We start from the raw sequence: 26,855 nt of genomic DNA, 5'->3' as shown, positions 1-26,855 counted from the left end.
TCCTTCCTTCCTTCCTTCCACGCGCAAACAAAGATGCCAACTTAGAGGGGTAAAGTGACTTTTCTTAAGGGTACAACTAATTTGTATTAGAGTTGTCAGAATAATCATATTCTTTAGACACTGTTGCCACCACACTACGGCAACTCAGTGTGTGTGTGTGTGTGTGTGTGTGTGTGTGTGTGTGTGTGTGAGAGAGAGAGAGGAGAAGAAGGAGGAGGAGAGAAAAAGTATACACTCAAACAAATTTCCCTTTTCCTACAATATTTATCTTTTTTGTCTCCATCACAAAAGAAAAATTACTATTTTGGAACACAGATAATGAGAATGGGTAACTACTCTCTGATACAGACAAGTGCATAAGTGACTAAATATTTCATAAAAGACTTGAACATTATTTCAAGTTGGTATTTACAAACAATGAGAAATACTTCTCTCTCTCTCTCTCTCTCTCTTTTAATGGATGATCTTAATTTCCTAGCATGCTTGGCTTGTTACCAAAGGCACAGTAGATGTTCACTCTTTGCTGAAATAAATCTTGTTTTTTAATGTGGGACAATAGGAACATTTTGAAGACAAAGAAAAACAGTCGATTAGTCATCTTCCAAGGGGACATATTTGCATTCATTCACCTTAGGGCATTGCTCTGCTGCCACCAGGGAACAATTATTATTATTATTTTCTACCAAGTATTAAAGTGATAGGCAGCAACTAATATGTCATTAATGGCATAAAATGATTCACAGTAATTTTTTTAAATGAGTAAAATCACTATCTCAGAATTACTTTGTAACCAAAACAGCATCACTGAGCGCTCTTTCCCATTCCAAAGAAATGACAGGGTCCTTCCCCCTCTAAGATTCTGTGATTCTGAAAAAGATTGGAAGTGTGTGGTGTGTGTGTGTGTGTGTGTGTGTGTGTGTGTGTGTGTGTGTGTGTCCACATGTTATATGATTCAGGTGAGGAAAGAGGAGTCCTGGGTAAGTAAGTAGACCGTCCTATATGTATCTCAGATTTGGAGTGACAGAAGGCTCATTTGTTTCACCTAACCTGAAAAAAAAAAAAAGTTGCATCATTGAAACCAGGAAGTAAAAAAAAAAAACCTTTCAAAGTATTTGTCCCTAAGTTAATCTGAAGGTCCAGGAAATGGAGTTTTATAATGGGAACATTCTCTCCTTCCTTTTTCTTTCTTCTCCCTCCTCGTATCCCAAACATTTTTCTTCTTTCTTCCTCTTTCTACCACATTCTCCTTATATTCTTTTTTCATTGTTTATTTGGTGGGAAAGGGAAGGATTATTAAGGCTTTTCCTCCCATATAGTCCTCAGAATTAGAAGATGTATTAACTATTACTATCCACCTTTTATCTTTATACATTTAAGTTTGTCATGCGATAAGTATGTATGTATGCATATAAATATTGTTGTTTAGTAAATTTCAATCACGTCCAACTTTTCATGACCCCATTTGAGTTTTGAGTTTTTGAGTTTTGTTTGTTTGTTGTTGTGTTTTTTTGGTAAAGATACTGGAGTAGTTTGCCATTTCCTTCTCCACCTCATTTTACAGATAAGGAAACTGAGGCAAACAGGGTTAAATGGCTTGCCCAAGGTTGCACAGCTAGTAAGTATCTGAGGTTTAAACTCAGGTTTTCCTGACTCCAGGTCCAGCGTTCTATCCACTGTTCCACCTAGCTGCCTGGTATATAAATATATGCATATATAAATCCATGCTCGCACATATTTGTAAAATATAGATATATAGATATATCTATACATATATGTGTGCATGTTTGTGTATGAGTGTCTCAACCATACTCCTTGCTCTTGCAGAACTTAAAATTTTGCTTGGAAGGCTTGAAAAATGCACATATTAAAATACATAGCAGTATCATAAGTACAGGATAGGGGAAAGCAACAAATGTTAGAGGGGATGTGGAAAAATTGGAACACTAATTCATTGTTGGTGGATTTGTGAACTGACCCAACCATTTTGGAGAGCAATCTGGAATTATGCCCAAAGAGTTCTTAAACTGCCTATACCCTGTGTCCCAGCAGTGCCACTGCTAGGTCTATTTCCAAAGGGAAGAAAAGGGAAAGAACCTCTATGTTCTAAAATGTTTATAGCAGCTTTCTTTGTTGTGGCCCATTAATAAGGGAATGGCTGAACAAGTTGTGGTATATGATTGTGATAGAATACTATTGTGCTGAAAGAAATGATGAACTCAATGATCTTAGAAAAACATGGAAAGACTTGCATGAAATAATGAAGAAGAAAATGAGCAAAACCGAGAGAACATTGTATATAGTAACAGCAATATTGTTTTAAGAATGACTTTGAGCAAATAAGTCATTTTGGCTATTATAAATACCCAAATTCACTATGAAGGAAGACACTATCTGCATCCAAAGAAAGAATTGATAAATAGAAATTTGTATAGAATGATTTTACATATATGTGTGTGTATGTATGTGCGTGTGTGTGTGTCTAATGGTAGCTAGCGGCAGGAGGGGAAAAAAGGAAAAAATTAATTTATATAACTTTATTATATATTTAAATGGAGCAAGTTGTACGTAATAAATTTGCAGTTTTATGAGCAATCATTTTTTAATTGTACTATGTTATAGAAATGCTTGTTTTATCCTATAAATTACAAATAAAACAAATTTTAAAAATTTTAAGTACATGGTATATATAGGCCATTTAGGTTGAATAATAGTTCAGTTGAGTGATTAAATAGCTGATTGAAATACTGTGTCCAAAAAATATATTTTATTGTGCACAGGCAGCAAATAGTTCAAGCCTATTGTGGTAGCATTTGAAAATTTGTTATTCTTTTACCTAGCCTCAAGTCTCTTTTGCCTAATTCCTCTTTAGGCTAAGGATCTCTGTGAATCAGGGAAGTAGTCAAATAATAATGTAGAAGGTATAAAAAGATTGGTAATCTATTCATATATATATAACTCAGAGTAGAGAACCAGTAACGGTTTTCAAATTCCCAGTAGTCTGGAGCAGGCCGAAGGAGAAAAGAGGATGGAATTAGACCCAGATAAATATTTGACAGCACCCAATTCAACAAACACTTTCCTAAGCACCTAATAGGTGGAAGGCTTTGTATAGCCAAGTTACTTCTCTGCTCATCCTTTCCATATCCTTGAATCAATGGGGTATGACTGAGGTTTGGTTATGGACAGGAAAGGTATAGTTGAATACCAGAAATACTACAGCATCTTTAGCCAGAAATAACTAAGAATAGAGAAGAAATAATCCTTTCAAATCAGTCCAACACAGATGCATTTTTAATAAATTTGTATGCCCTCTCTTCTTTCACTTTAGTTCAAATATCTAATATTCCACCCTATTTTATGCCTGACAGAAAACCGAGAATACCTGCAGTTGTACTTTTGGAGAATTTTTGGGAAAAGGCACTGAACGTGGGGTAGGGGAGGTGGTTCAGAAAGATCACTCAAAGGATCATAAGATTTGGAGCTGGAAGGGACCTTAGGGATTATCTGTTCAAATCCTGTCATTTTATAAAGGAGGAAGTTTGAGACCCAGAAAGGTTAAGGAAAAAGTGCCCAAAGTTACCCAACTAGTGAGTAGTAACGCTGATACTTAAACTTAGAACAAATGAAATTTAAGGTTTTGATTTTTTAAGGTGCAAAGAGACAAATACTTTATATTGACTTATCTGTATATCCTGGTAGAATGTAAGCTTCTCAAGGGCTGGGACTTGATAATTTTTGGTTTGTATCATGAGGGTCCTGTTATATTAGCACCAAAAAAACTGCTTAATAAATACTTGTTGAAAGGAAAGTAATTAAGCAAAGGGGAGGAAAATAAGACCAAAGGGAGGAGAGGTAGGAAGGGCAAATTAACAAATCAAAAAGAAATGACTTTGGTTGGAATGACAGGACTATGTAGACGAGAGTTTGGGGATGTGTCACTTAGCCAAGTGCCTGGCATGTAGTAAATTCATAATTAATTATTGTTGACTTGTGGATTTAGAGGTGAGGAAAGTAGAATGCTTGTTGAGAGCATATGAATATGGGAAGTAAACAGTCCCTTCTTGGATGAGCTAGAAGTCCTCCCCCCATTTTTTTTAACCAGACTGCTTCAAACAGCACTATTCATTGGTAGGTTACATTCTTCAAGTCCTCTTTCTGCAGCAGGCAGACTCAACCAACAAAGGGTATTTGGTTTTTGTTTATGGAAACAGATTCCCTTCACCTGGGTAACTAACCCCTTGGGGTGCTCCTGAATGGGAAAAACCATCTCTCACCTACTCATTCTTCTCTCTTTTCTGATTCTCTCACAGTCACACCTCCTCTGCTTTCTGATAACTGAGCCCTCCACAACTGCACAGTGATAAAGACTTCTCTGAGGATGTGATGGATGCTGGGGTGTCCTCCCCTGAAAAGCAGGATAAGCAAAATTTAATTGGTAGGTTCTTTTCTTTTCCTTGTTTTATAGTGGAACAGGTATAACAAACATTGCAGATGGATAATGTGATATATTAGAAAGAATTCAGGACCTGGAGGCCAAGGATGTAGGTTCAAATCCTGACTCTGCTATTTAATATCTGCTGCCTTGGGTCAATCACTTGATTTCTCAGAGTGTCCTCATCTGCCAATGGTGGGCTTGTACTCCATAGTTTTTAAATTTCCGTCCAAGTCTATGATCTCATTAGGGACTACTTTTCATGTAACACGATCTTGGCATGCATTTTACTAAATAGAAGAGCCTGGACTTTCTGTCATTTAGAGAGAAGAAGACTGGTTGGATCATTCTTTAAGTTTCCTGATTAGGGGAGAAAAGTTTGTGACTTGCTATATTTTTTCACTTGTATAAAAATACTTTTACATTTTTCTTGGAAGAGTTAGGTAGTGACTGGTTTCTGCGATCTTATAGACATCTGATTATCTTATGAGTGGATGGAAAAATGAATTATAAGTTAAGACTGATAAAAGGAGAGAAGGATAGAGAATATCCTCTCTCCCTCATGATTGATGTACACTGCATGTTGAGAATGAACCCAAGTTAAAAACTGGAAAGACCAATACACTTCACATAAATGGATTCTAAGAGAAAACTTGAAACCTCTGGGAAGCTTGTTTGGGTTAAGAAAGTAGTTCTCTTGAGGATAATTTATTCCACCTTTCTTCATTACTGAAAAATTGTTCTGACAGATTTCTACTCACACTTTCTTCTGTCCTTCCTTGATCATTGATATGTTTACTCTAAAGAAGGGACCAAAGGGAATTAGTGAATATCTCAGTCTGAGTTCCTCCTCAGCTATCTTCTTTAATCTTTAAAAGTCCCTTCCCCCAATTTAAGATTATAAAATTCAGAGCTAAAGAGATTTCAGAAATTATTTAATTCAATCCCCTATTCTTCTAGGTGAGGAAACTGAGGCTCAGGGAGCTCGTGACTCGAAGTAAGGTAGTTGGTATATGGTAGCAGATGCTCCCTTACTGGAATTGTTCAAGTGAAGTTTGAATGATGTCTTCTCAGGTTTGTCAGGGGGTTGTTTATTGATTGTTCCATAGAACAGATTAATACACAACATACAGGAGCAAATGTATTTGACAAACACAAAGGACCCAACTAACAGAATAAGGACTCACTATTTAGCAAAAACTGTTGGGAAAATTAAACAGCTATTTGGAAGAAATTAGATTTAGACCAACACCTCATACTTTATACCAAGATAAGCTTCAAATGGATGTGTTGACCTAGATATGAAAACAAGAAAGAAATCACCTGTAATATTTATGAATGGGGAAGAGCTCATGGTCAATTAAGTGATAGAGAAGTTCACAGAAGACTAAAGGGATTATTTTGATTACATCAAATTTTAAAAGTACATAAGCAAATACAATAAAGCCTAGATTAAAAGCAACACAATTAACTCAGGAAAAAAATCTTTGTGTCAAATTTCTCTCATAAAGGTTTTTATTTCCATATGAGGAACTGATTCAAATGTATAAGAATAAGAGCCATTCCCCAGTTGATCATGGTCTAAGAATATGAACAGAAAATGAAAACTATTAAAACTCATTTCTGCTATGAGTACCTCAGAAAGGTACTACATATGTGGTACAAAGCTACATGTATGACCAATAAGGGGCTAATATATGCTGTGCTTGGAATTCCTAGGAGAGGTTCTTGGTACAAAGGCAGGGGCAGGGTGTCTGGATGATCAGAGAATCTAGACTTTGTGGAGAAGGTCACAATAATACAGGTTTTTGTCCTCTCAGATTTTCTTCGTTTTGAGACTGCCAGGTGAGGATGTTAAAGATGTGTCTTGGTACCAAAACTTAGGGAAATCATGGTGAAATGAAAAAAAAAACTGAATTTATGATCAGAAGCCCTGAGTTTGAATCTCAGCCTTGTTACTTAACATTTGCATGACCTTGGATAAGTTGGGACTGTTTTTTGTTTGTTTTGTTTTTGATTAGCCAGTGCTTACCATAGTACCTTCATATAATAAATGCTTAATAAGTGTTTATTGAATTAAATAAGCCCTCTGGGCCTGAGTTTTCTCATTTGTAAACAAACAAACAGACAAGAGGAAGTTGGACCAAATGATTTCCAAATCATGACATTATAACTATAGACCCTTATTGCTGTTCTTTATCTTTCTACACCCTTTTCTCTTAGGACAAGTGTGAAATGTTATCACCTTAAATGGTTTCTTGGTGCCTTCACCACTGTTTGAGGCTGGAAAGGGAATAGATATCTATATATCAATTTAGGGGAAATCTTTAAAATGAATTTAGGCTTGAGGGAAATTTTCCACACACTAAAGTACTAAATATCTAAGCTCTGTGAGAGAAAGGGCCATCCGACATCTCTCTTGGGATCCTTAGAGCCTAATCTACTTCCTTCTTCCTGGTAGGCATTGCATAGATGTTCGTTGAATGTGTTTACTAAAGTATTTCCCCTCTTTCATGAACTCCTTCATCCCTAAGACAAAGCCTAAAATGGGGGAGAAGGGAGGGAAGAGGCTTACAGTTTAGACACCCAAGGCTCTGAAAACTGTTAACGCTCATTTCCATCATATGTTGGCTGAAGTCTGATTGGTGGACACATTCAGGATTCTTCTGCGGTGTTCACTCAAGGATCATGAAAGAGGCCCAAGATATGAATGGCATCACCAAGAACTATAATTTCTGGGCATGCTGCCCCTTGTATAGGGGCAGTCTTTCATCCAGCAGGTTCAGAATAGTTGTGGCTATTTGGCCAGCTACGAGAAGGTGGAAATCTGTTTACTTTATGATTGTTGATTATTTTTTCTTTCTTTCCTTCTTAATCTAAATTTGAGGCTGCTACTTTCTTTAGGGAACTTTGGATGATGACTACCTCAACCAAGAAAGAATATTTGGTATTTCTTCCCCCTCTCCCCCAAGTTAATCTCTATGTTATTTTGAGAGCGCTAAGTCTCAGTTATTTTTTGTTTTAGCTATAAATCAGTTTGGAAACTGAAAGAAGTGTATACTTTTCATCAACCCTTATTGTCTATAAGTTCCTCCAAAGTAGTGGGGTGGGAAAACTTAGCTGTTTTATTTTCAAAATAAATTGTACATGGGGGCAGTTAGGTGGTACATTAGATAGAGGACCGACCCTGGAGGTAGGAGGACTGGAGTTCAAATCTGGCCTCAACTACTTATTAGCTGTGTGACCCTGGGGAAGTCACTTAACCCTGATTGCCTCAAAAAAATAAGTTGCACATCAAAAAGTCCTTCCTGAAATTTCTCAGACTTCATGTAACTTCATGAGGATAGTTTTATTGCTTTAAGTTTTGCCCTGTTCTATCCTACCTACCGCTCCATGATTACTACCTGTGTGACCTTGGGCAAATTTGCTTTCCAGAGCCTCCATGTTCTCATCTTTATAATGAAGGATCTAAATGATTTTTGAGGTTCCTTCTTGCTCTCAGTCTGAGACACTACAATTCTACTCCCGGCAGATCTTTTAAATTCATTTAAAATAGAACAAAACTTATGAAGCATCCACTGTCTACAAGGCACCACTCTGGACTTCTTGGTGAATAAAAAATATGAATAAGACATAGTCCATGTTTTTCAAGAGCTCTCATACATATTTTCCCATTACTAGGTAACTCAGCTTCCATATCCCATAAGTCTAGAAAAGGTGTTGAACTGGTCATTTAGCAAGAATGGCAGACAACCAAGGGACAAAAGGTGTACATTGTTACCTCTGAGACATTGAAAGAAGAAAAGGAAGGCCCATGAGCACCGGGAGGGATTTCTGTGCTGAATTTATTGGAAAATAGAGACAGAAACTTCATGTAACCGGAGGTAAGGGGTGGGGGAGCGGATCTGAATTGGTTCAGGGAGAATCCACATCAGTTCAATGACATAATAATGAAAGTAGCAAGGCAGCCTGGGGGATATGTCCATATACTTAGAACCAGCAAAAAAGGATGAGCTTTTAAGCTATAAAAATAATAATGGTAAAAATAATAGTGCTCTAAAGTTTACAAAGCATATTCCATATATTATCTCATTAGAGCCTCACAACAATCCTGGGAGGTAGGTTCTTTTATTATCCCAATTTTATAGATGAGGAAACTGAGGCAGATAGTGATTAAGTGACTTGCTGGAGTTCACATAGGTAACAAATGTCTTAGTTAGGATTTGAACTCAGTTCTTCCAGACTCCAAGTCCAGTACTCTATATATTTTGCCACCTAGTTGCCACTTGATCTTACAACAACCTGTGAGGAAGGTACTGTTATTATCCCTATTTTACAGATGAAGAAACTAAGGCTATGTGATTTGTACAGGATCACCCAACTAGTGTCTGAGGCATCACTCAAATTTGGGTTTTCCTGACTCAAAGCCCAACATTCTATCCATTATGCCAAGCTGGAAAAATGTTCTCCTTTGCCAGGTATTAAGTGCTTGCCAAATGCTTCTGAGTCATGCGCTCCAAATAATAAAAACTTAAAATATTTGAATGCAATCCTTGGTGTGGGACCCTCTCCTCATTGATGATGATTAGTGCCCTACACCAGCACACTATATTTATATATCGATCAATCAATTGACAGACATTTATTAAGAAATAAAGAGGAAGTATATTCCAGGAATGGGAGACAGTCAGTGTCAAGGCATGGGTTTGAAGTTTCAAATGTGAAAAAGGCCAGTTTCCCTGGGCTACAGAGTACAGGAAGGGAAGAAATGAATAATCAAACTGGAAGGATAGGTTGGGGCCAAGTTGTGACGGGCTTTAAAAGCCAAACAGAGGCTGTTCTATTTTATCCTCAAGATAATAGGGAGCCACAAGGGTTTATTTAGTAGATGAGAGCCTGACTCAGATCTGCACTTGAGGAACATCACTGGCTTCTGACAGGCAATGACTGGGTGCTGATTATGACATAATAACCAACCCAGAAATGTCTGATGTCCTTTCTCTTTCTGTCATCTCAGGACACATTTATCAGAATTCTACCTCCCATTAGACACTAGTAAAAGACCTAGACAGATTCATTCATGTTTCCACAACTATTTATTAAATGACAACTCTGTTAAAAGTACAGTTTTAGGGGCTAGAGACAAAAAGGTAATTAAGACAATCACTGCTCTTGTGGAATGTACAATCTAGCTGGGGAAATAAAACACGCAAATAAGTATTACATGATTCAATTAAACAAAGAAGTATTGTGTACCTTCTATTGCATGTGCAACGCACTGTGATTAGAACTGGCCATACAAAGATGGCAAACAACGTAGTGCTTGTCCTCAAAGAGCTTACATTTTAGTAAGAGAATAGGACGTATAAAATACTTTTAACACAAATTGGAGTATGGTAAGTGTTTGGATGAGGCCACATTCAGGGCTGAATTGTACAAATTGAATAAGAGCATGAGAGAAGTCCTGAGTACCATTTAAAGATAAAGAAGGGAAAGTCGAGAAAGTACAGAGAGAAAAGGGTTCAGTGTCTTATCACCTCAGAGGGCCAGTAAAGGAGATTTTGGGAATAATTAGAGAGGTAGGAGAACTGGGAAAGGGTGTCCTTACTTAAGGACTTTCAAAGAAATGGGTGTGGCTAGCAATGGCAACAGCTGGAGAGAGGTCAGGCAAGATGAATATCAAGAAAAGGCCTGTATATCTGGCCATTGGAAAGTTATTGAGGACTTTTGGAGACTGTTTCTGTAGAGTGGCAGGTCTGGAAACTAGGTTACAAAAAGATGGGGAAAGTAGTTGGTAAAAAAATAGAGGGAATGAGTGATATATATGTGTGTGTATGTAATATATGTATACACACACACATATATATAGTGTGTATATACATACATACATACATATACATATATATCCTAATTCATTGAGCTCCATCTTTTTTTTCCTCCTCTGCCATGGGCAAATGTTTTGGACAAATAGTAAGTAATCAGTCCCTTTCTTTATCTTTATAGGCTATACAAAATATAAATATATATAGACCTATGTCTATATACATAATATACACATACATTCACACATGTGTGTATGTGTGCATACATGTGCATATATGCATATATTATGCTGTATGTATGTATATGCACACACACACACACACCTCTTAGCATTCTAGGCAAATTTCTAAAACTGTACGTGGTAGAGGAAGTGCTGCCCTGCATTGGTAGAGGGAATTTCTCTATCTAGGATTTCTCCATACAACAAGTCCAGTCCGCATCCTGATTAAGGATTGGGGAAAATTTGACATGTTTGTTAAGTATGGGAAGGAGCCACTGGAGAGGCAGAGATGAAATGTCTAAGATATAAAGGATAGTTGATGGAGCAAGGTGTGAAGGATCCAAATCACAGGTGGAAGGGTTAGCATTGGAGAGTATAGGCCACCTCCTCCTTTCCCTGAGGGGAGAGGGAAAAGAAAATGAGCAACAAGGCTATGGTTTTTGGTATGAATGGGGAGAAATTGAGAGAAATGCAGCCTCTCTGCTCTTCAAGCCATTCTCCAAACAGCTACTCAACTGATATTCCTAAAACTCACACTTATATCACCTCTCTGTTCCAGAAGTTCCAACAGCCTTTAGGATAAATGGACAGGTCCAGTATTTCGCATTTGAAGCCTTTCACAGTCAGGCTCCAGTGAATGTTTCAGGCTCATTTCACACTCTCCTTCACACCCTTTATGGTCTGGCCACACCGACCTTCTTGTTGTTCTCCATGCATGACATTTCATCTCCCATCTCTGCGACTTTGCCTAGGAGTCCTAGAAGTGCCTTCGTCTTCACTTTTCTGTCATAGCTTTTTTAAAGGTCCAACTCCAATGCCATCTCCAACTCTGGTCATCTCATAATCACCTTTTTTGTTAGTGGCTTTCCCACCCCAATGACATAAAGACATGTTTTCTGATTGATTATATCGTGTTCATATAGGTTTGCATTTACTTATATATGTTTCCCTACAGAAGGTGAGCCTCATGATGGCTTTGTTTTGTCTATGTATCCCATGTTCCTTGCATAGTACTCAGCACATGGTAGATACTTAATGATGCTAATAGTTGAATGACCATGATAGTCTTATTGAAATGGAAAGCTCTATCATCTTCTTTAAGGGTAGGTCAAGATTTGGTGACTCCAGGAAAGAGGATCGGCTGTATTTATGAGGAATGAAATGAGCACAAAGAGTCAAAAAGGACCTTAGATGCCATTAAGTCCAACCCTTTCATTTCGATGGGGAAACTCCACAGGGAGGTTAAGTGCCCCATAGCTAGCCAAGTCTTCCTGATTCCAAGTGCAGTCCTCTCTCTGCTATTCCTTGTTGTATTAAGGATAGAATAAAATGATTGCCAAGTAACAGTGAGAGCCCAACTGAGGGTATTTGTTTGTTTGTTTATTTTTGGTATAGTTTATATTTGCAGTAGAGCACTGGGTTTGGAGTTGGGAAGACCCAACATCAAATCCCACCTCAGAGAGCTTCATGATCCTAGACAAATCACTTGGCCTCTGTTTGCCTCAGTTCACCATCTGTAAAATGGGGATAATACCAGCACCTACCTCTCAGGGTTGTTGTGAACATAAAATGAGATAATAATTGCAAAGCATTTAGCACAATGCCTGGCACATAGTAAGTGGTATATAAATATTGGTTATTATTATTAATAGTAATAGTTAGGATTTATATAGTTTATATAAAGTTTGCAGAGTGCTTTAAATATAATATCTCATTTAATCCTCCCAATAACCCTGGGAGATAGGTGCTGGTATCCCCATTTCACAGATGAGGATACTGAGGGTTGAAAGGTTGAAATGATTTGCCCAGGGTCGTACTGCACCCACTTCACTGCTACCTCATAATGGTGAATGATAATAGCTTGATTTTGAGACTTTCCTCAGAAATGCATAGCAACCTGTTAGGAAGATTGAGAAGTGGGAAAATAGCAAGGTTGATTCACATTTCCTCCCCTGAATAATTTTAATTCCCAGATTCAGTCTCTACTTCTTTGTTCACTGATTTTGTCACAAAGTAAGAGAAGCAAGACTGGAGAATACTTTCCCTTATGCTGGCAGCTTACAGAGGGACCTGGGCCAGGGGCAGATCCCGATGGTCCCTAAAGAGCAAAGCCCAGCAAGCCTCTCTCTTTAATCTGCTGCTAATGACAAGCGAGGGCACCACCAATTCTCCTAGCAGGGGTAGCCTGGGTAATTTTAATGCTCAAGTGTATTTCTCGGAAGATAAACCATGTTCTCCCTTATTCACTTTGCAGCAAATTTAGTGTCTAACGAAGCTGAGCTCGGTGCTTGATGATTGATGACGCACGAGCTTGGTGGGACCCTGGGGATCCTCTGAGAGGTCAAGGCTGCTTTTTGTTTTTGCTTTGTTTTGTTTTTCCTCAGACAAAAAAAAATTACATATGCAGTACAGAGGGGAGGTGTTGGCTCTTTCAGAAAAGCCCAGGGTTTGACCACCAGCCTGGAATCAGGAGGAAGCTGATCTGACTGATGTCCTCCCTGAGCTACCAGAAATCCCGAGGGCCTGTAGGACCAAAACTTGTGATACCTCTACAACTGTCATTTGTCTCATAGGTGTGACCATCCATCCCCCAATGGCACTTGCGGCTTCAGAGGCCATCACAGATAGAGATTTCGTAGGACTTTTGGGGGAAGAGACCTTTAGAGATCTTCTAGTCCAAAATCCCTCATTTTACAAGATGAGGAAAACGAGGCCCAGAGTGGTCAAATGTAGGCCAAGAGAAGCAATGCAGTGTAACAGAAAGGCCACTGAACTTGAAGTCATGAGATCTGAGTTCAAATTCTGTCTTCTGAGCTTCAGTTTCCTCATTTGTAAAATGAGAGGGTTGCACTAGATGACCTCTGAGGTCCCTGCTAGTGGTACCCTGTGAGATCATGAAGGCGGCACAGGCGGCAAATGGCAGAGCTGAGATAGTAATATAGTAAATCTGATTTAGAAGTAAGTAGGCAACTCACTTTCCCATTAATCAATCAAGGAACAAACTTTTATCAAGACCCTACTTGGTGCTGTGCTAGCTAGGTGTACAAAGACAGAAATGAAACAATTCTGGTTTTCAACATTCCATGGCGGGGGGCAGGGGGGACGATATACACATTTATAAGTATAGGTAATGTGGGGTGGGAAGAGGTGCTAGCGGTTTATGCAGAAGGGAACATTTGCTCCATCTTTGAAGGAAGTTCGGGATTGTAAAAGGCTGCAGAGTTTTCACAGATTTTATGTGCATTTCCTATACATTTGGTATTCTCCAATTTTCGTTGTTTTCTTTTGCTTACTTACTTTTTCTGGTTAGTTCTCAACTCTTTTATACATTTATATGTTTCTGCATTTTTGTTAACATGGATAGGCTTTATCTGTAAGACCTTGATTCAATTTCTTTCTCTTTCTTTCTTCCTTTTAATATTCTCTCACAAACTTTTTCTTTGTAAATGCAGCTTGCCCATTCTTCATTTTCCAGGAATTTTGACTAACTTACTCCATATGTTTTGCTGTGATGCATTCAGAGACCAAATATTTGTTGGGTTTCCCCTTGCCTTTCCCTTTCTTCTCTTTTTTCCTTCCTTTCCTTTTCTTTTCTAGTTTAGCGGAGTACAAACATGTTCCCCCAACATCTTAGGGACACACTCTCCTGTACCACCTTGGTCTCTAGAAGGAGTGAGCTCAGAGCTAGCTCAGTCCCTAGGATCAATCAGTTCCAGTACTGGTTCAACCAACGTTCCCTGATGAGTCCTCATCTCAGTTAAGCCTGGGTTGGGTCCCAAAAATTCCTTGTTCCTTGGGGTAAAACAGATAGGGACTTTTACTCTAATTACTAATCTTTTTAAAGGCACTCCCAGTTCTAATCATGTGGTTAGCAAATTGGAACCAATTACAGATTGTCTACCCTTGCTGCAATGCTTCTCCAAGGTGCTTCTATTCCACATCATCACAACCCTCCCAGAAGTTAGGTCTTCACCCTCTTCATGCCATCAGAGGCACTCTGTGCATGTGCCAATCCTTGTTACACTAATTTTAAATTTATGCTTTCTATTTAGTTGTGTAATTTAAAGGTAGTATGTCAAGACTTCCTTTGAACATCCTTTAACTTCTCTGTTCTTACTTCTCCTATATTTCAGATTCTTTATCTCTTACATTCTTAGAGACTTGGGCTCTATCTATAGCGGGCTTCTTTTTCTGACTGGTCTTTCTACCATTAATCTTTCAGAATGCTCTTTTCCCTCCTTTCTGATCTTCCCTTCCTCCCCCCTCGACTCCTCTGGAGACTTCAAGGTTTTCTTACCTGTCTTCTTCCCTCTTTAAGAGCTCTCTTCCCCCTAGTGTTTGTTTGCTGCACCTATTGTATTTCCCTAATTCTTTTCCTACATTTTCTTCCCTTACCACAACTTGAAATACAACTTTTTTTGTTTTTAAATCTGGACTCAGCTCTTTTCTCCCCTCCTTGGACTCCAGTCTTTCCCTGAAGTCCCCTCTTGTGCCTTCTCCTTTTCTCTCCAGGAGAATTCCCTCCATTAATTTGGGCAGTTTTTACAATCTCTGGGTATTCTTCTTTTCTTTCATTTTGTGGGCTTGTTCTAGAAATTGGCTCAGCCTGCTGTAATAAAAATTATGACATGTCGCGGGCAGTTTGAAAAGATCTGCCCTTTTTCATTACAAAGGTCATATACAATTCCATTTTTACCAGAAGAACTGCTGTGTTCTGTGATCTCCAGATCTAAGATATTTTTTTTTCTGGCTGAACAGTACACCCATGATATATTGAGTCACATCTATATTGTGTATTTGGGATCTGCTATACCAGTTTTCTTTGTCCTTAAATGAAAACCACCTAATATATTGTTAACCTCATACTCTCTTTGCCACAGTTGGATTTCACTCTTGAATTCCAAACTTGTGTGCTGTTTTTACTGAAACTATTAATTCATCAGAGTATATAGGATGACCCCAAAAACTTAGTGCAGTGTTCTGTTATTAAAAGCTTAAAACTACTCTAAGACTTTGGGGACACTGTGTTTTAACTGGGTCACAATATCTCTTGTATTCACTGTTTCATTCTTGAATAGAATAGCTTTCCTGGAAACATCAGAATCTGTCTCATATCTCTCAAAGGGCCTTTAGCTCCTCTGTAAGCACCCAGGCTAACAAAGGCATTAAAAATAGAACAGGTTTATTTAAGAAGTAAGGAACAAAGAAATGACCATAGTCCTTAGTAAAGAAATTGAGGAGATCTCCCTCCTAGGGAGTTCTGTTTACCTCCCCAGAGGTTGAGCTCATAGTCTAAGAGAACTCAGTGCATGAATTAGTGAAATCCCTGCATAGTTAAATGGAATTGCAGGCCCATTGTACTACAGGTTCAGTGTTTTTCCTCAGCCTTTGGTAGGTCTGTTAGTCTCCAAATGACAGAAGCAGCCACTTTGGTCTGGTTCGTATCTTTGCACTAGCATCCAGACATATCTCTGTGCCTCCAACCTGCACAGGCTTTGTTCCGACACTCTCTGGAATAGCTTTGGCTGTAAGTGCTAGGCACCTGTCCTTTTCCATGTGGCCTCTCCACCTGAAAGCTCCAGCTTGATGTCTTCTCACTTGAACCATTATGTCTCCTACCCATGCTGTGCAGGTAATGGGCAAGAGGAGTTGGCTGGACTTTTATCAGTAGATAGGCAAATTATACTGCAGGAAGAACTAGCTCTAACATGTTAACTTTCATTTTCTCTATGAGAAAACCTAAATTTAGCCTTAAATGCAATGATACTTATATAATACATATAGTAAGTGTTATGTGTGGAGGATTATACTAGACAATATATATATAAATAAATATACATATAAATACATACTAAACATTTATTAGGCATCCATTGTATGCAGAGCATTTTGCTAGACAATAGTGCACACATATAAATACATAGTAAACATTTATTTGGCACCCACTGTGTACAGAACATTGTGTTAGACAATAATGCACACATATAAATATGTAGTAAACATTTATTAGGCACCCACTGTGTACCACATATTGTGCTAGGTACTGAGGGAGAAACAAAGTTTAAGTAATACATAGCCCTCAAAGATCTTAAAGCCCAGTAACAGATTCCTCCCCTGTTTTCATCCTTTATACTCACTTTCCATTTTAGGACACATATAATAAGAGCTCACATTTCTATAGTGCCTTAAAGTGTACAGAGCCCTGCCCTCACAATAATTCCATGAGATAGGAATGTGAGTTTTAAAATGTTCATGCTCATTTTACAAATTGATGAAGATGAAACTCACAGAGGTGGGGCAGTGACTTACCCTCAGTCAGAAAACCAGTGTCAGAGTCAAATTTGAACCCAGGCTCCTACCATGCTCAGTTTTCTTTCTTCTATTGTCTGTTTTTATTTCTGTCTAATGGGGATACTAAAACTTTTTCTCTACTCTTGAAGTGGGCAAAGTTTATTGAGGTGTTTTGTTTTTGTTTTTTTTTAAACACTTTTAGTATGAGTTACACTGAACTGTTGCATCCCTCCCTCTGACTAATTGCAAGTTTCATTGAAGTTGCCTAGTTATCTCAGGCCATCTCTGCTCTTGAATTTCCTGGTCTTGTTGTACCTGATAGTCTGCGATGAATAAGTCAATATAATTAAGTTCAACAAAAATTTATTAAGCTCCTTACCATGTGCAAGACGCTATACTAGTTGTTGGAGATACAAAGACAAAAAAAGGACTCATTTCTTGACCTCAAGGAGCATACTATATAATGGGGTGGGAGGAGAGGGGTCATGATAGATACAGAAAGAAGATTGGAGGTACAATGTGATAAAGGTAAAGGAGAGACTAGACCAAATGATGGAAGAAAATTTGAGGGGGGAGGTGTTACTTTCAGCTAGTATCAGGGAAGGCTTCACAAAGGTGGTGGCAACTGAGGCTAACCTTGAAGAGCATGGCAATAGACAGACATATGAAGGGAATGGGTTCCAGTTATATGGCATGTCTCTTTTCTACACAGACCAAAATACAGATAGTAACCCAGGCTGGCTGAAATGTAGGGCACATGAAAGGGAGGTAATGGGAAATAAGTCCAGGAAGATTAGTTGTAGACGGAATGTGGAGACCCTTAACTATTGACTAAGGTTATCCTGGAGGCAGTGGGGAGTCCCTGGAAGTTTTTGAGGAGGGGAGTTGCTTTGGAGTGTCAAGAGTCTGTTTTGTAGCAGTCCCTAGGCCTGTCTCTTCGACTGTAGTCTGCTTAATAGAAGAAAACATGGTGCTTCTCTTTTTGTGGATTTAAAAAAAAATGTTTTACATGGCTTGGTTCTGTTATTATTGAGTTATATGGGGAAGGGTTTATATTCCAGAGCTAGATGGTCATAAAAGTGAAATGTGGGTGACCCTGTATCCTTGACAGGTGCCAGGTCACATCCCCTAGGAGTACATCTCTCAGACTTGTAAAGTTCTTGTCCATGTGTGGCACCATGTCTGTGGGCAAAGGCAACATGTTCTTTCTACTCTTTTTTCTGGGGTGATATATGTAGTCCTTGCCACTCAGCCTTTGCTTTTCACTCTTATGCCTTTTGATTTATTGTGGCCTTGCTCATGAGATGGTCCCATAGCCCACAGAAGGCCTGGGTTTGAATCATAGGAGTATCTTGACATCAAGAACCACAACATGGTAGTAAAAATAACTTATTGAATGGGGATGAGTTCAAGTGTCCAGAAGTAGGGGAATGTTCCAATAGAGACCTTGCAAAAGGGAAACCTTTTGGCAGCACTGTTCAATAAAGAAGGAGAATTCAAAAGGGTAGTCCTTTTATTCATACCAACTCTTGGTATGCAACCAAGAAGGTTATGTAGGTCTCTAGACAACTACTTCAAAAAGGGAGTTCACCTGGCCAGATTCATGACATTTCCTGCTACCTTGAGTCAGACAGCAAGCACTGTTATAGCTTAATACTAGAGACACCCTTTCTTTCACCCCAGTCTTAAAATCTGCAAATTCCCAGTCTCCTAGAGTCATTTGATTTATAATCTAAGCCTGAATGTTTTTGGTAAAGATCTGTCTTATAAAGGATGGGTTTTTTCAGTAAGGTTGCCAAGCAAATGAAAACTTTGTAAAAGTATTTCATCTATATTTATTTCTTTTACTAGAGAGGAGGGAAAGGATGGGTGGGGTCTTCCGGATGTTTTGTTCTTTCCTTTGATAATTACATAAGACAAAGCAAAGATTTCTTAAATTGCAGAGTAGTCTTGAGTATTTGTAAACTATTTATAGGAATCCTAGAGAGGGTTTATTGAAAAGGGGTGCTCATCCAGAGTTATAGGTAAGCTATTCAGACTTTCTATTACTTGGGATCAATCTAACAGTCATTGTTTGGGTCTTAATCAATAAGAATTTATTACATATTTCCTATGTACCAGGCACTATGCTGAGTTAAAAATGAACTGAAGGTAAATTTCTGAAGGGATTTTATCTTTTTTGCTTTCCTGTCCTCAACTCACTACCTTTTACATAACAGATACTTAATACGTGTTTTGAAAATTGAATTGAATAAAAATTGAGTGATACACTATACAATTGTGAGAAAAGTACATTAATAGACAACAATGCCCTACATGAATGTGAGCTACTGATTTTGATTAGACTAAACATGGTACTTTAGAATAATTGGGTGAATCCATCCATCTTCATGGATGCCATCTCCACTGGATGGCAGCCATTTAAGATGTCAGTACTCATTAATGGAAGATAGCTGTAACCTGTCTCCTTCTACTTGTTCAATAGATGCCCACAGTAAAACCCTTGGGGCTTGTGGCTGGTTCCTGGTTTTCCTTTCTTTCCTGTTGATGGTCATCACCTTTCCTTTCTCCATATGGATGTGCCTAAAGGTAACAGCCTGGGGAAAAATAGAGATTACTCCTAAAAGCTGCTGAATGACAACATTAAGGCTAACCCCACTCTGCTATTCTCTTAGATTGTTAAGGAGTATGAACGGGCTGTTGTATTCCGGCTTGGAAGAATCCAAGCAAAAAAAGCAAAAGGACCAGGTAAGAAATAATGTTTTCCAGAATTAAGCTTTGTTGACAGTTTGGGCAATACCACAAAAAGGCAGGACTCCCTGGAGAATCAAAAACATTGAAATGGAAACATTGTGCCCATGAACTTATTTAGAATTTATTTCTAAGTGCGCTTCTGAGCTGCTGAGTGGTCTTGTTCAAGCCAAAGTGGGCTTTGGGCCCCTGTGTAAATCACATGGACTTAACCCATCTTTCTTGCCATTTCCTACTCCCCACATTACAGGGGTCTTTAGAAGATACACGAATGAATGGTGGGATAAACTGCTTTTCTTAAACTTTTGGATAACTAGGTTACAATTCAGAGCACTGATAAAGGTATGATCTGGGTCATACTGTTTGAACAGGGTGAATATTGATTTAAGAGGTGCCCTCCTCACAGGACAAATCAAATAATAAGTGTCAAAGAGGAAAGATGGCAAACTAAATATGAATTCATTTGAAGGTGTGTGTATATGTGTGTTGGGGTGATGAGATGAGAAAGAGGATAATCTGCTCTGGTGGTATGTAATTGTACCAAGGGAGGGGTTGGCCTAACTCCCAGGGGATCTATAACCATTTCTGGTGGCACATGTACAATAATTCAAACCCCATCCCTCAAACCCTGGGAAGAGGTGGAGGGAGGAAGTCAGTAGGTGAGAAGCGGGGAAGTAGGCAACCATCAGAAGATGGGCATGCCTTTAAGGGTGGTATTGCATAGTGTGGAGTTGATAGAAGATCATGAAGCTCAGGTTGCAGTGAAATATGGTCCCTGGGATGTTGGCCTTGGCTTTGTTACAGCACCATCAGAATATCATCTTAGGAAATTTTCCCAAGAGGCCAAGTATCTAGAAAAATAGTACTTAGGAGCCTAATGAAGAATTGTACCTAAAGATCTGTTTGGCAGCAAATGGAAGATCCTTTAAATGTGGGAATTTATTAAGAGGATGGCCATGTCAGGTTAACACTAGAATCATCAGAGGGAAGAGAGTTATAATTTTAGCACCCCCTCCCTCCTCTAAAAATGCACTGAAAAACCCGCAAGAGTACTAAACCTAAGGTTCATAAACTTGTTTTTATATTTAAGATTTATTTTTGATAACTGTTTTTCAATATATTTGGTTTCCTTTGTAATCCTATGTATTTTATTCATTTAAAATATTATTCTGAGAAGGGGTCCAGTGTCTTTACCAGATCAGCAAAGAATCTATCACATGAAAAAGGTTCAGAATCTCTGGACCAAAAGCTTAGGAAATGGGCTTCTGACCTTGAGAAAAGACAAGACATAGAACCATTACAACTAAAGTATATATAGTAGTTAACCACTCTGGAACAGGGCAATAGAATCATTCTAACTTGGACAGGGTAAGCCTGAAAAATAAAATAAAGCTTGATCTGGGGACTATAGAATAGTTCCAACACATAGTATGCTGGAGGGGAAAACCATCCTTTACAAATGAACCCATTTCCCAGGGGTTTTCACGTACTGAATGTCCCAGGTTAGCTACGCTCGTCATACATATCTCTAATGAGTTACCTCAGAATGCCATAAGGACCAGTGGGAAGTCATCCAAACTGTTAATGGAAAGACTCTGTACTTTTGCTAATTGAAGCTAAACATCACTTTGTATCCCACCTGTTACCTATCATCAACAGCAAAAGTCACCATAAAGCAGTCCTTCTCAAGACAAGTCACAACAGAGGCTGAAAGATCAGGATTTTGTGGAGGAAGAAAGCATCCCAGTAGTTTACTTTTTTCCCTTCTATGAGATTATTAGCCATTTGCCTGGTGTTCAGAATCAAACCCATCTTTTGCTTCTATAATGCCATATAATGAATGAGAATGGATTGGTGCATCCAAAGCACCAACACTAATTTTTTTATTCACTTATTCTCAAAATTCTCCCTCCAAATGAGTAAACAATTAATTGATGGCAGGGATACATTAAATCATCACTTTAGCAAGTCTGTGACATCCTTACAAATCCTAGGGGTAGGTAGCTGGTACAGTAAATCGAGTGTCAGACCTGAAGTCAGGAAGAAATTTTCTTCCTGAGTTCAAATCTGGCCTCAGACACTTATTAACTGTGTATATCCCTGGCAAAGTCACTTAACCTTGTTTGTCACAGTTTCTTCATCTATAAAAGGAGCTGGAGAAGGAAATGGCAAACCACTCTAGTATCTTTGGCCATCCTTCTTCCCCTACCTGACCTCAGCATCATGGTAGCAGCAACTGTGAGAGGCTTCCTCTCCTTTCACCAACTAAAAACCTCAGGTATCTAAAGTGTACATTTTTTCCTCCTAACAGGACATGTATTACAGGTACATGTTGCCATTGCTACTTGCTCCAGGTACAATAATTGCTAGTCATAGTTCTTACTAACTGTGCAATATTGGGCAAGTTGCTTCGATTCTCTAAGCTTTAATTAGCTGATACATAAAATGGAGAAAATATTTGCCAATATCCTCCAAGTTTAGCACCCCACCCACCAATCAAGCTCTTTTATCTAATGCCTTAGTAGCTATTTCAACACTTTTTGTGACTCAGACCCACAGCCACATGCAGCTAGCCAGCAAAAAGCCAGCAGAAATCTTCAGATCATATCTCTCCTTTTAACTCCTTTATTCTTATTTAAGAAGCTTCTCCCCCTTGAATGAAGCCTGTTATGTTGTAGAGAGAAAATTCCTTTCATTATCATTATACCCTTGGTTGCTTTCCAGGTTCAGGCAAAACATACCAGGAGATTCACTTGCCCAGCCTGGAGGGACAGAGTAGAGCTAGCAACATTTCACTTGCATTCCTGCCAGCAATTGTGCTCCATGTACCTTTCACTGATTTGTGAGGAAAGTGCTTTGTAAATCTTAAAATGCTATGTAAATATAAGCTACTATTATCCTAACATCTTATTTTGCTTCTTTTGACCAACATGTGTTAATGACAGAGAAGCTAGAGATATCATTTCCCCTCCAGTAGACTTGAACTAGAAGACAGCTGTGAAATAACCATCAATTCCACAATACATTGGGGATTTAGGGAATGGAGACTCTCAGGAAGATTCCCACAGTAATGTTGAGAAGGAGTTTCACATGGAAGCAGCATATGACATTCAAGGCCAGGTGATATGCCTTTCATATGGATTTATGATGGAATATTTCCTCAGATAACTCTCATTAAAATTATCCTGGATTTTTAGAGAGCAGAAACCCCCAAACCAGGAAGAAAATGTCAAAATAAATGTTAGAGATCTTTGGTATCCATAGTGAAGAAAACAATGGTTGATATAAAAAAGTCATAGGAGCTTTTGGAGCCCCAACTTAACCTCAAAGAATTTGTTGTTGTGGCTGTTTGTTTAAAAAAAATTATCTTTTGAGTACCCAGGATGTTTTTTTTTTTAAATATGCCTTCTTTTTGGTAGGTCTGATCCTTGTGCTACCATGTGTAGATGTTTTTGTCAAAGTTGATCTCCGAACTGTTACCTGCAACATCCCCCCACAAGAGGTACCAACCATTCATGATCAATTTCCTTTAGAAGCACAGAGCCAAACTCTTCTAGTATGCTGAAATCTCAAGTAGCCTTCTTTAACCTGATTAGGCGATTTTACTTAGATAAAATCCTGGATTATTGCATTGTCCTTTTAAGTTTGCTTGAGTATATACCAATCACAAGGTAATGCACGCATGCATCTTCTACCATCATTGCTTCCTTAGCATCTGACTTACACAGCTCTTGTGAATTTCAAAAGGCTCTTCCTGTCCTTTTGAATGAAAGAAAAAAACATTTATTAAGTGCTTGCTATGTGAAAAGTGCCGTGCTAAGAGCTGGGGATATAAATAAGACAGTCCTTGCTGTCAAGGAGCACACATTCTAGTGGGAGGAGACAATTCATATAGAAGGTTTTGGCTGCAAGTCAGATGGAAAAATCCAATTGTTCTCAGTGTAGGTGATAACATATCATCTTTAATATTATTTCCACTGATAAAATCATAGATTTCTGATTAACCATTGGATGGTCCTAGGATCTTTTATATAAATAAATATCCAACAAGATAAAGAGTAGGACAAAAGAATCAAATACATATAGGAATTCAAAGATGTTAGGACCCTAGAGAAAGACAGATCAGCAAGGAGAGAAAAAAATGGTTATCGGTCAGAATAGTTTCCTTTCTCACTTGTTAAACTAATATAGGAAACACTAGATTTCCACGGAAATTAAAATTGGGGGAATACAAAACAATTTACACAAATTAGGAGTCAATCCATAATTAGAACTTCTAAAATATGGGAAAAAATTAAAAACATCTCAAACAAATGATTTTTCATAGAATCATAGAATTTTAGAGCTGGAAGTAATTTGAGGGATCATCTAATCCAGTATTCTCATTTTATAAATGAGAAAACTAATGTCCAGGGAAATGAAGTGACTTGTTCAAAGTCACAGAATCAATTAAGGACACATCCAGGGCTGAAGCCCACATGTAGTCTGGTGCTTTTTACACTTCAGTGACAAATAGTCACTGCCTCTCTGAGCCTGTCTCCTCATCTGCCAAATGGAACTGATAACACTTGTGTATTTATGATTTACCTCACCTGGTTGTTGGGATGGAAGAACTGTGTGAACCTTAAGGTACCATGGAAATGTGAGTTCTTGTTGCCTGAGTGGAGTTTGCTTGCAACTCTACTCTGATGATTCCATGGAGGTGATTCTGGGGTCACAAAATCACAGAATTTGAGAGTTGAAAATGACCTCAGTAGTCATCTAGTCCTACCTATACATGAAAGGAACCCTCACCACAACATAGAATTATTGGATCACACTGCCCTATACCCAGAACAGACCTCAGAGGCATCCCTGACAAGTGGTCCTCTAGCCTTGGCTTTGAAACTCCCAGTGAGGGGGACCTACTCTTATTTGAGGTGATCCATTCCACTTGAATGACAGATTTTTTTTCCTGATGTCTAGCCTAAGCTGACTTTGACAACTTGTACCCACTGGTCTTTGTTCCTCCCTCTGGGGTAAAACAGAACAAGGCTAATCCCTTTCCCTCATGATAGCCCTTTAAACATTTGAAGTTATCTCTCAGCCCTCTCCACCCTCATCCCAAATCTTCTTTTCACCAAGCTAAACATGGCCAATTCCTTTATTTGATCCTGACATGGACTCAAAGCCCTTCACCATTCTGGTTTCCCTCCTTTAGACATTGTCCAGTTTATCAATATCCTTTTTTTCTTCTTTCTAATCAATATCCTTAAACCTTGTACCCAGACCTGAACTCAATGAGGGCAGAGTACAGTGGCATTATCAACTCCCAATTCCTGGAAGCTCTGACTCTTTCAATTTAATGGAGCGCATGATCACATTAGCTTAAATTCTCTAAGGCAGTGTCAAGGGAGGGCAAGTTTTGGGAGGTCCTACCCAGCTGGAAAGTCTTCAGAATAGGTGTATATGTGGTCCCAGGATCAGTCAGGCTAATTTTATTCTCATCACCTGGTTGGTTGCAGAATTTTTTTTTTTCATTTTAACCGCAGAAACCCATGAAAATCAGCAATAAATCACTGATAGGTAGCATTCTGTGTTAATAGAGGGTGTACCCACACCAACCAAATTACAGATGGTTTGAAGAACTCAAGTGTTAAAGAACAAAATTTAGGGGGATCCAAAATGCTAATATTCTGTTTGGTAAAGAGGAGACCCCCCCCACTAAAATTCAATTTCTGCCTTAAAATATACTTTGAGAGGAATTGGATAAAAATGCATAAGTTAAGTTGTCTCTGAAAGAAAACTTTAAAGATTTCCCCTAACCTTTACACAAGCAATAATAACAATAGCAGTCTGTTTTTCCCTTCAGGAAGTCTTCTGATTTTATGTATTACCCTTATGTTTTTTAAATGTAGAGAATGTCTGCTCTGAGCAGTAAACAAGTTTGAGAAGTTTCAGTAATTTCTTTCTTGCCTCCTAATTCAAGACATTTTGAATGAATTTAGCTTTCAGACTGATGATCTAGAAGCAAAACTGAGGTGTCCCAAACTCACCTGAATCCACATCAGAAAAGTCCATGTAGGTTCCTAGGGAAAAAAAAAAGACCTAGAAGGCTGCCCCAAGGCAACCTGGGGTGTTTGCTTTGCTATGTCTATTCTCCAAGTAGCAATGAGCTCCTTATTCCTTTAAAAAAAAATAAAAAAAAAAAAAGGACTGTGTACCAAAACTGGAATGTTTATCACCTCTTTTGGAAGTATCTCTACTTCTGTGAGATAACATTTTCAGTTTCTTCTGCAGTATTACACACTGGAAACCTTATCTATGAAATACCAAAACAAGGGGGGTCAGTTCAGTCCAAACCTATCTAGTATCAATCTGGGAGAGCCATAGCTAGTGTTTTAGCCAAAAATACAGCATGGTCTGTAGTGCCATCTAGTGGCCTTAATGAGCCACTTTAAATGCATCCACATTTGGAAGCTGCAAAATTGTTCCTTGAATCGACCAATCCAGTATTAAATGCTGGAATCAGGAAAACTCGTTTTCTACCTCTGAATGGAACCACAAAAGTTAAATAAGATTGTTGTAACTTTTTGATAGTGTTTTAAATTAGAATGTTTTGAATTAAAGTGCCATATTGTGGAAATAAAGACCCCTGGATGTGAAATTCAGCAATTCTAGACCACGTGGTGTGTTGGAATGAGCATCAGGCTATAGAAGCCCGGTTATCTGAATTTTAGCTAGTTGTGAGAACTTGGACACGAATCAATTAGTCTCTCTGCCCCTTAGTTTCTTCATTAGTTAAATGAGGTTAGAATGGACCTATGACCTCTCAAGTCCCTTCTAGTTCTAAAATCCTACAAAGACACACACACACACACACACACACACACATTTCAATTTTTCTTTTTCATGCTAAAATTGATGGTCAGGGTAGGGGATGGTAGGGGAGAAGAAAAAGGATAGAAGATTGTCAGGACATACAGAAACTTGAAATTCAGATTCTCTAACCCATAGAGCCAAGACAGCTTGAAATCTCTCTCTTCTTTTTCTACAGATCCTCACCAGAGATTCTGTAACTACCCAAGTAGATGGAGTGGTCTACTACCGAATCCACAGCGCTGTTTCTGCTGTGGCTAATGTCACCGACGTTCACCAAGCCACGTTCCTACTGGCCCAGACCACTTTGAGGAATGTCTTAGGGACACAAACTTTGTCCCAAATCTTAGCTGGCAGAGAAGTTATTGCCCATAGCATCCAGGTACATACACCCAGCATCTACAATCTACATTTCATGCTTGGAGTAATCTTTTATCTATCTATCTATCTATCTATCTATCTATCTATCTATCTATCTAT

At 38.5% G+C, this 26,855-nt stretch overlaps 2 protein-coding genes across 2 annotated transcripts in view; both read left to right on the top strand.

Moving 5' to 3' along the window:
- PROSER1 (proline and serine rich 1) overlaps nucleotides 1-4,434 on the top strand; it is a 36,813-nt gene extending 32,379 nt beyond the window's left edge. The window contains exon 14 of the mRNA XM_027856923.1: nucleotides 4,311-4,434. Coding sequence (XP_027712724.1) covers nucleotides 4,311-4,339 — 29 coding nt within the window. The 3' untranslated portion in view covers nucleotides 4,340-4,434. The remainder of the gene's footprint in view (nucleotides 1-4,310) is intronic.
- STOML3 (stomatin like 3) overlaps nucleotides 4,357-26,855 on the top strand; it is a 26,635-nt gene continuing 4,136 nt past the window's right edge. Inside the window, exons 1-5 of the mRNA XM_027856925.1 lie at nucleotides 4,357-4,435; nucleotides 19,252-19,355; nucleotides 19,442-19,514; nucleotides 22,937-23,019; nucleotides 26,554-26,757. Coding sequence (XP_027712726.1) covers nucleotides 4,384-4,435; nucleotides 19,252-19,355; nucleotides 19,442-19,514; nucleotides 22,937-23,019; nucleotides 26,554-26,757 — 516 coding nt within the window. The 5' untranslated portion in view covers nucleotides 4,357-4,383. The remainder of the gene's footprint in view (nucleotides 4,436-19,251; nucleotides 19,356-19,441; nucleotides 19,515-22,936; nucleotides 23,020-26,553; nucleotides 26,758-26,855) is intronic.

This window comes from Vombatus ursinus, unplaced genomic scaffold (assembly GCF_900497805.2).
Source record: "Vombatus ursinus unplaced genomic scaffold, bare-nosed wombat genome assembly UNPS02011700.1, whole genome shotgun sequence".
Taxonomy (NCBI): Eukaryota; Metazoa; Chordata; class Mammalia; order Diprotodontia; family Vombatidae; genus Vombatus; species Vombatus ursinus.
Note: the sequence above shows the minus strand (reverse complement) of the source record. Positions and strands in the feature narration are given on the sequence as shown.